The sequence below is a fragment of the Pyxicephalus adspersus genome, chromosome 2, assembly GCF_032062135.1.
Source record: "Pyxicephalus adspersus chromosome 2, UCB_Pads_2.0, whole genome shotgun sequence".
In the NCBI taxonomy this organism is placed as follows: Eukaryota; Metazoa; Chordata; class Amphibia; order Anura; family Pyxicephalidae; genus Pyxicephalus; species Pyxicephalus adspersus.
In genome coordinates, this window is record NC_092859.1 from 10,441,941 (window position 1) to 10,451,465 (window position 9,525).

At 43.4% G+C, this 9,525-nt stretch overlaps 1 protein-coding gene across 1 annotated transcript in view; it reads left to right on the top strand.

Moving 5' to 3' along the window:
* ZSWIM4 (zinc finger SWIM-type containing 4) overlaps positions 1-8,357 on the top strand; it is an 18,386-nt gene extending 10,029 nt beyond the window's left edge. The window contains exons 3-14 of the mRNA XM_072399446.1: positions 803-1,150; positions 1,919-2,067; positions 2,558-2,708; positions 3,101-3,277; positions 3,517-3,840; positions 4,203-4,340; positions 4,449-4,709; positions 4,850-4,985; positions 5,085-5,239; positions 5,464-5,627; positions 6,488-6,569; positions 6,650-8,357. Of these exons, the coding sequence (XP_072255547.1) occupies positions 803-1,150; positions 1,919-2,067; positions 2,558-2,708; positions 3,101-3,277; positions 3,517-3,840; positions 4,203-4,340; positions 4,449-4,709; positions 4,850-4,985; positions 5,085-5,239; positions 5,464-5,627; positions 6,488-6,569; positions 6,650-7,527 (2,963 nt within the window). The 3' untranslated portion in view covers positions 7,528-8,357. The remainder of the gene's footprint in view (positions 1-802; positions 1,151-1,918; positions 2,068-2,557; positions 2,709-3,100; positions 3,278-3,516; positions 3,841-4,202; positions 4,341-4,448; positions 4,710-4,849; positions 4,986-5,084; positions 5,240-5,463; positions 5,628-6,487; positions 6,570-6,649) is intronic.
* The last annotated feature ends 1,168 nt before the right edge of the window (positions 8,358-9,525 follow it).

Below are 9,525 nucleotides of genomic sequence, written 5' to 3' on the forward strand. Positions count from 1 at the left end.
GGGGGGGATTTAGGCTGTGGATGACAAACAAACAAATGGTCTTTTATCCCCACGCTCCTATTGTTTTCATGGTGTAAATAACAATATGTGAGTCAGATTTTAGGTTTGACTTTGAATGCTGATCATCAGCTCTAAAGGGTCCCCCCCCCCAGGTTTTTATGATGTATTTAAATGCACTCAAATGCAACATACCAAAAACTGCACCTTCTTTATACAAGCTATGCAGCAATATATTTAAATGCTAAGGGTGCTTTTTATCAATCCAGAACTTTGATAAAATAATTCTATCAATCCGTAGTAATGTAGATTGGTTATAAGAAAGTGGCAAAGGACCAATTCATATGTTAATTGAAATCAAATTGAACAATGCATACCTAGCATTAGATTGATGAGTTTGCTTTGCAGAGTAGTTGCAGTGAATAGAAGTGTGAAATAATGAAAATGTAAAAGTTGCACTAAGGCTGCGTACACACGTGCAATAATTTGTCGTTGGAAGGATCTTTCGCAATCTGAACGAGTGCTGTACATACAGCGCCATTCTGCTCTATGCAGAGGGGAGAGGAAGAACCACGGAGCCGCACCCCGCTGCGTCCTCCCCCCCTTTTTTTTCATTATGATCGTTCATGGATAGGCCAGGACAGGTGATGAGCGCTGTACACACGCCAGATTCTAATCCGATATCAGCCCTGAGGAGATTATCGAACAAGAATCAGCTGACGTGTGTATGTAGCTATTAGGAATTTAAATTGAGTGAGAGAACGCTATTCTTCCTAAACTTCTAACCTTATCCATCTTCTTTCAGGGTTTCACCTCAGCGGATCAGTCACCGAAACCGGAGAACAAGAGCATACCTACCAAGTATCTATTAGCTTTGACCGATGCAAGATCACGTCTGTTAGTTGCGGCTGCGAAAACAAAGACATTTTCTATTGCGCCCATGTGGTTGCGCTTTCCCTGCACCGCATCCGGCGGGCCCGAGGGGTGGAGCTGAGACTTCCAATTTCCGAAACTCTGTCCCAGATGAACAGGGACCAGCTTCAGAAGTTTGTGCAGTATCTGATTAGCGAACATCACACAGAAGTGCTGCCGACCGCCCAACGACTAGCAGATGAGATTCTTCAACTGGGATCCGAGATAAACCGAGTTCATGGTAAGACTGGGGTTTCCTTGCAGCGGTTTTGTATGTCACGGGCTCAGGCCGGGCCCTCTTTTATGAACTTTAAAAAGGACAAATATTTGAATCATTTTGCTTTAAATATTGGAGCCGCTAGGCTGACTTGGCTTAAAAAAAAAAAAAAATTCCAGTGCTGTCATTCTGATCCTTCATTGCTTAGGGAGTGCCCGAGCTGGTCAAGCATGAGCATATCAAATGACCCGACCTGTTGGAATACTTCTATGTAGGTCTAAAAGAAAGACCAACCCTGGACCTTAAATCATCAACAGCAAAAAAATTACATCTTTTGCATCTCCATTCAGCTTTTCTTGTCCCTAGCTGCCCCCAGCAGTTGGCTTCTTTTTTCCCCTGATTCTCCGGGTTGTAGATGGGCACTCACAGTTCCACTTACAATGTAGGACTACAAGTCCTATATTGTACATCCGTACAGCAAAGGAAAGAGTCTCCAGAGGACCGGGTTCACAAGAGCAAGAGAGCCTTCAAGAGTAAGAGAGGTAAAATGACTTTTTAAAGTTCCTCTAGACTAACAAGTGTTCAACCCATCTGTGTGCCCCTCAGAATTCTACTTTAAAGTCTATCCATAGCCAAGACCTGACAAAGACCTGAGCTCAATGCACAAACATTTGTGCAAAAGTGACAGCCGCTCGTACATACAAATGACCTTGTCATTCTTTATGGGGCAATTACCGTAATCGCAGGAAGTTTAATGGTTATTGAATATTCAACATTTTATTTTGTTTTCAGGAGCTCCAGACCCCACTGCAGGTGCAGGGAGAGAGGACGATAACTGCTGGCATTTGGATGAAGAACAAATTCAAGAGCAAGTCAAGCAGCTTCTCTCCAATGGAGGATATTATGGAGCCAGCAAGCAACTGCAATCTATGTTTAACAAGGTGAGCTGTAATTCTGATCCTTGGGCTACTAACACGTCAGATGATTCTCGTCCGATAAACCCTTCAGGGCTGAGATCGGTTGTCCGTTCTGGCGAGTCCATGGAAGAGGAACGATCATAATGGACGTGAGGGGGAAAGAGGGCAGCGGGGTGCTGCTCCATCGTTCTCCCCCTTTCCTCTTCATAAAGCAAAACAACGCTATATGTACATCGCTGGTTCATGCATGGTGCAGTCTTTTGTTGTTGGAAAGGATCGTGATCCATTCCAATGTCAATTATTGCATGTGTGTATGCAGCCTTGGACTAGAGTATTTAATATACTCACCTGGAACAGATATGCAGAAGAACAGAACACCTAATGTCTGGTGAAGCCATAATGGTCATATTGTCAGCACTGCAGTCACAAAAACTAGCTTTTTTATGTATGTGTATATGCTGGAGCTTTCACCTGTCCTTTTGGGTCTGCTAACATTTCCTTTTTTTCTTTCCAGGTGCGTGAGATGCTGAGGATGCGAGATTCTAATGGAGCCCGAATGCTCATCTTGATGACAGAGCAGTTTTTGGAAGACCCCCGCCTGGCACTCTGGAGACAACAAGGAGCTGGGATGACGGACAAGTGTCGGCAGCTGTGGGATGAATTGGGTACGTTGTGTGTGTCATCCACAGGAGTCCAAATAGATTGGAATGGAGGCTGATCCACCTTTTTGGCCGAGGTTTAATTTGGCACTTATAAGGGTTTCATCATTTCCATGTAGCTTATACAAGTTCCTGTTCTAACAACTTGAATTTAGAACTCGCAAAACATTTTTATACAATGCACAGCAGCAATAAATCAGTTTTAATGATCTGTGGGTGTGTTTACTATAACGTTAAAATGTCTCATTAACAGAGATTGCATCCCTGGTATGTAGTTCATACTTTCACAACTTATTTTCATCATAGTTTTAGGAATATTGCATATGTCAGCATTACAACACATCGCACTTTAATATGGTGTGACATAACCATATATTAATTTTTTTTTTCTGGGACAGGTGCGTTATGGGTTTGCGTGGTACTCAGCCCACATTGCCGCCCAGAGGAGAGGGACTCTTGGTTACAGCTGCTCAAACGATGGAATGCACTGGACATTTGTCCTCTGGAAGAAGGAAATTATTCACTGGATAGACCAGCAACACAGATGGTGCCTCAGAGCTCAAGTGCAGGCCAAGGTATGTCATACGTGGAAGATGAGTGTTGTTTGGGTCTTTGGGAACGAGAGTTTTTCACTGTATGGTATTTCTTTGTTTTTCATTGTGAGTTTCCAATAAGGTTGTTTGCTCACTCATGTGCCCTTTAGTTTTCTGATTCAAGGTAAAGTACTTCACAGAGCTGTACAGAAAAGTTTAAAGGGTATAGGTATTTCTGTCCTAATTTGCCCTAACGTTTTACCCCGTGTCTTTGCCTGCAGCTCCTGCACCGCGTCAGACCGTCTTTGCCCGGGCGCTGAAAGCTGGAGATCTGCAATGGAATGATCCCCACCTACAGAGAGTGCTGACTGGCGAGACCGCCGGTCCAGGTGCCGGCGTGAAGAACAACACCGACAAGTTGTCTTACGACCCCCAAGGACGTCCGTTGTGGCTAGGAGACCATTTCCCAGTGGCCTGCGCCCGCATTGATGCACTGCGATCCCACGGGTATCCGGAGCCGGCTCTGAGGCTGGCTGTCTCCGTTGTGAACACTATGAGGCTTCAAAGGCAGCATCAGATGGAAGGACTAAAACAGCAGAGGAAAGGTAAGAAGCAGAGGAGACTTTCTTTATTCCCTAACACTAAATAGTAGGCGTAAGACTTCCTGCCTTTAGGCCTTCCCATGATTTATACGTTACTTTGTCACAACACATTTTAGGGGTTAGGCCAACCTTTACCTGTTCTGTCTGACCCGTGTCACAGATGTGCAGAAAGCAAAAATTATCTATGGCAATCACAGCAATGATTTAGAACTTTCGTCTTAAAGGTTTTTAGGATTCAGTTAATGGGTCCCACCATGAGATTTTGGATTTGGGTATTCAGATTAGATTTTCACCACCTACCTAGATAATCACAATATCTCAGGCCCACCTGCTAAGCATTATTTTCTTTTTTTTCTTTATTTTAGAAATGCAGGTAAAGGGTAGCACCACTCTAACCAACCTGGAGGGTTGGATTGGCCACCCACTGGATCCAATCGGCTGCCTTTGCAGGACCTTTTTAGAAGCCAGTTTGCCAGAAGATGAAGGACCAGCTCCATTTCCAGGTAGGTGGTTATGCCATAATTTGATAAACCCTTTCAGTTGTTATGAGATAATGGTATGTGAGATGTTCTAGACATCATTCCTATGTCGACTTTGTATTTCTGTTGCAGAAATAGGCGCAGAGCAAAGGAAGATAATGTACCAACATGTCCCAGTTCCCGGGGGATCCCAGCATGCAGAGTCTTTGCTGTGCTTGGCTCTAGAAGTGGCTGTCATGGGCTTGGGGCAGCAGCGAGCAATGCCAGAGGGACTGTACGCGCAAGACAAACTGGTGCGCAGTGAAGAACAGATCATAAGCCTACTGGGAACATTAGAATTGGGGGAGCGGCTGGTACAAGTCCTTAGGAAGCAGGCAGTGCTGCTATTAGAAGGTATGCATGAAATTGTGGCAGCTTGGAAGGGGTAATGGGTGGGTGGCATTTCGGTGGTTCAAACCCTACTTTTTTTTTTTTACTAGCTTCTATATTGTAAATGTGATCATTAACACAAACTTGCATTCTTTCATCCCAAGGTGGTCCATTCAGTGGGTTTGGAGAAGTTATCTATAGAGAGAGTGTTCCTATGCATACATTTGCTCGCTTCCTGTTTACCGCTTTACTTCCTCATGACTCCGACCTGGCTTATCGCGTTGCTTTAAGGGCTATGAGGTGAGTTGATGAAAGAACAGTGGCTGTGATAATCTTTCTCTGCTGCTGATGTTGTCCTATTGATTTGTTCCTATTTTAATGATTCGTTCTTTGTTCTAGGCTTCCCGTGCTGGAGTCTGTCCTTCCTCAACATGGTTCAGACCTCATGCCTTTGGACTCGATGCTAACCAGTCGCTTTCCCCGCTGGTTTATTTTGGGACATCTTGAGACACGACAATGTGAGCTGGCATCGGCCATGTTGACTACTGCAAAAGGTAAGTTTCTTGGCAGGAATATCTTCTTGAGGGCTGGGTGACTATGTTTAGATGGTCCATTCCTTTGTGGAATGAATCATTCACAACGCTCATTTCATTTAAATAGAAGTATGGTGTAAAGGACAGAACTGAAAAGACAGCCTGCTTGTGTTTACCACTTTCTTTACTAGTAATTGTTTTTGTGTATGGTTTTATAACTGTTTTTTTCCTGTCGTCCTCCATAGGAGATCCTAAGTGGCTTCACACAGTCCTGGGCTCCATCCAACAGCACATTCACTCCCCAGCTTTGCTCTTTAAGCTGGCCCAAGATGCTTGTAAGACTGCAACACCTCCCAATTCTCCTCCTGATACCACCCTGCTGAACATCTCGCTGGAGTTGGGATTACAAGTGAGTAATGGCTACAATATCAGGATATGCATATTCCACCTAAATATTTTGAAAATCATCTATGAAATTGCTATGGATTAAGGTTTGAAGGACTATTTGTACATTCAAATAATGTAAAGATGGACCAGAGCAGAAGCCTATAATGGTTTTTCACCTGTACTCTCCTTTTGAAAACTTGGCTTGCTTGGTTGTTCTCCTGATTCTAAAGCTTCAGTGCATTTGAGGTTGCTGATTAGTGAGATGGCCAAGCAGGAACAAGTATTCATTTTTTTTACCTGTTTACTGACCACCTGTGCTTAAGACTGGCTCCTCTGATGAGTACACTGTATAAAACTGTACAGCGTACATCCATTTGGCATCTTTTGGGCTCATTCCTCTACAAATGAGCGTGTCACTGAGAGGCATTTCATGCTTGCACACCGGATTTATCCTATGCCCCTCACTTAACTACCAATTCACTTAATAACGGGGTCTCAGGATTGTAACCTGGTTAAGTGAGGAGCATCTGTAGTCTGATCAGAAGGTCAAGAGCGTGCCAGCCTGTATACTTGTCTCTTGGAAGAACAAGATTGCTCCATTTGACTCGTAGCACGTGAAGATGTCCTTTTTAAAACACATGGTCCATTTTAAAGTACAAGAAAAGGTTTATTAACGATCCATCCTATCAGCTTAGCAAATGTTAAAAATTGGAGTAGTGGTATCCAGTAGTAAGGTGGAACACATCTATGGAGTAGTGGGATGCTTAATGTCTTTGTGGGATATGGGGGGGGGTGGACATCCTCTAGCTGAACAGTATATCTATAGGAATGCAATTTGTATATATGGCTGAATGCTAAAAAGCTTTTCCTTAAATCTTCCAGGTATTGAGGATGACATTGACCACTCCGACGTGGAGAAGGAGAGAGATGGTGCGTTGGTTGGTGACGTGTGCCACAGAAATTGGTAAGATGCTACTTATGGATGTGGTGAAGTCATACAGTTCCACATAAAACAAATCCTGACTCTGAGTGTCTCCTCTTTAGGCGCACAAGCGTTGATCAGCATCATGCAAAACTGGTACACCCTCTTCACTCCCATTGAAGCCACTAGTATAGTCGCGGTTTCCTGCACATCCCCAGCCACCCTTCTCCGTTTTAGCGCTGATCCAAGGCAGCGAGAAGAACTCTGTTCATGTGCCAGAGCACTAGCTCTGCAATGTGCTTTGAAGGACCCCCCAAGCTGTGCCCTGCCTGCCCTAACGCTATGTGAAAAGGACCACACATCATTTGAAGCTGCCTACCAGATTGTATTGGACAGTGCCAGCTCCGGCCCTGGTGCGCACTCTCACTTATTCACCGTTGCACGCTACATGGAGCATCGTGGTCTACCAATGAGAGCATTTACGCTTGCAACATTGGCCCTGACCAACCTAAATATTGGCTTCAGTCAAGATTCCCATCCGGCAGTCAGCGATGTCCTGTGGGCCTGTTCCCTGGCACATTCTTTGGGTAAAGCGGAGCTGGGCACTGTTGTTCCCTTGGTCATCAAAAGTGTACAGTGTGCCCCGGTTCTCTCTGACATTATTCGACGTTGTAGCTTGGCCCCTCCTGGCTTGGGCCAGTCTCTCGCTGTTGCTAATGCCCCGCGCAGTAGAGGAGCAGGACCACGTGCTGATAAGCCACCGCTCTGCCAGCTTCTGGAAGCTGCCGTTGGATCGTACATCAGCACCACCCACTCCCGCCTGACGCACATCAGTCCGCGCCATTACTGTGAATTTATAGAATTCCTGACCAAGGCAAGAGACACATTCCTGCTAGCTCCAGATGGGCACAGGCAATTTTCCCAGTTTTTGGATAATCTTAAGCAGACTTACAAGGGGAAAAAAAAATTAATGCTTTTAGTAAGAGAAAGATTCGGCTGAGTAAAGAATGAAGAAAAACAAAGACTTGCTGCTCCCCCAGCAAAAAGGTCCAGAAAAACGAGAAGGGGTGACAACCCCCTGTACCTCGTATCTCTGTATCTCTCCATTGGACAGCAATTTCTGCAGTTGGAGAAAACTTATTGAAGGAAACTTATTTTTAAAGAAGAAATTTTTTTTTTTTTTTTTTTTTTTTTGTTGGTTTAATAACTTATATATTATTTATAATATCAGTGAATTTTCTTTTCCTCACCACAGGAACGGATTTTAATTCAAATAATTTGGCCCACTTTAAAAATTATGTAATTACATATAAATCCTGTGTACCCACATGGGAGGTGGGCACATCGTGTGCGGGAAAGATAAGCAATCTGCAAAATGCAGAATTTATATATTTATTTCTGAAGGAATCTCTGTATTAACTTATTAATATTTTTTTGTATCGTTTTTAAGTCTAAATTGTAACCTAATCGGACATCTTTTACTGGCTGTCAGATACGAAGCGGATTGTCACTCCTCTGAACTCCCGAAACGCTGCAACTGATCTATAGCATAGCTAAGCTTTAACGGGCTTGAACCAGTATTAAGCCAAACAGCGGCCATTTTGTATGACGCGTGCTTTGATCTCACATGTTGGGAGAGTAGAAAAGAGACTTGCTAGCTGGTCATTTTTCATCATTTCTGTTACTTAAATGTGGAGTAGCTTTTGGCTACTGGATGCGATATTTGGTTAGACCTTCACAGATACGCTGAGCCTACAGAATCCCTTGCTCATGGTTCAATGTGGACAACAAGGCTTGTGTTTTTAACTTTTAATTCTAATTAAAGAATTCCAAAAAAAACGGAGAACCAATTAAATAACCTGGTATAAAGTTAAATTTCCGGTTTTTTTATTAATCTTGGCTGCGCCCGTGAGCAGCCATTTTGTGCCTCGGTTACATCAACAATTGCAAGGCTGCATTTCCGTATGGGTTGTATAGGACAAAATGGCTGCCATCCATTAGGCCTAGGACGATCTCCTACTTCCTGTCTTTCCTCGTTGTATTGGCTCAGCCTGTGTTTATTGTGGAGTGGCAGTGGATCGGGGATTGATGGTTGACCAAAATTTGCTGTGAAGGTATTTATGGTGGTCAGCTTGCTGTGTATAGTTTGTGTAAATTACTCTGTGTATGTATATGTATTAACACTGACAGAACTACCCCATGTTATTAAACTATTTAGGGTAGGGAGCAATTATAAGAGACTATTAATTTGGTCTGCGTAGCACTGGAATAACTGATTTTGGAGGAGTGACCTTGTCTAATACCTCATACTCCTCATCTCTTTTTTTCCAAATCGCTTGGCTATAATATGGCGCTGATAATAACTCAGGAAAATACAAGCTGTCCGTTTGATATCTCCACAGTACTGCACTCAGTTAATTTTTTTTTTTTCCTTTTCCATTCCTCGGGGGAGGGCCTCTACACTGCTCTTCCCTCCCCCAAGTTCCCCCAAATGAAGGTTTGAATCCCCTAATATATGAAAGCGACTCGCTGATTAATACAATTTTGTCGGGGAGGGAGCTGTTCTATTAAAAAATGACTTTATTGCGGTTTATTTATTGAGCACTCTGTAATACTTTAATGACAAATACATTTTAAAGAAAATCTGCATGACGTCTCATTTCTCTGGTTTTTTGGTAAAATTTGTGCTCGTTATCTCAAATCTCATTTGGTAAAGTCGGGTATTGAGTTTGTGAGCCAGGTCTTCTCATTTATTATTATTTATATAACTGCAACATATCATGCAGCACGGTGACACAGGAGGAGGAGTGAACCCTGACCGAAGAGCTTACAATCTAAGAGGTGGGCAAGCATCTGTGTTTAATGTGCCCTGTAAGGGTTATTGTTATTAATAAACAGGATTTATATAGCGCCAACATATTACATAGCGCTGTACATTAAATCGGGTTGAAGTCAGGGCTGTATGCAGACCACACAACTGCCTAAGCTGCTCCTCCAA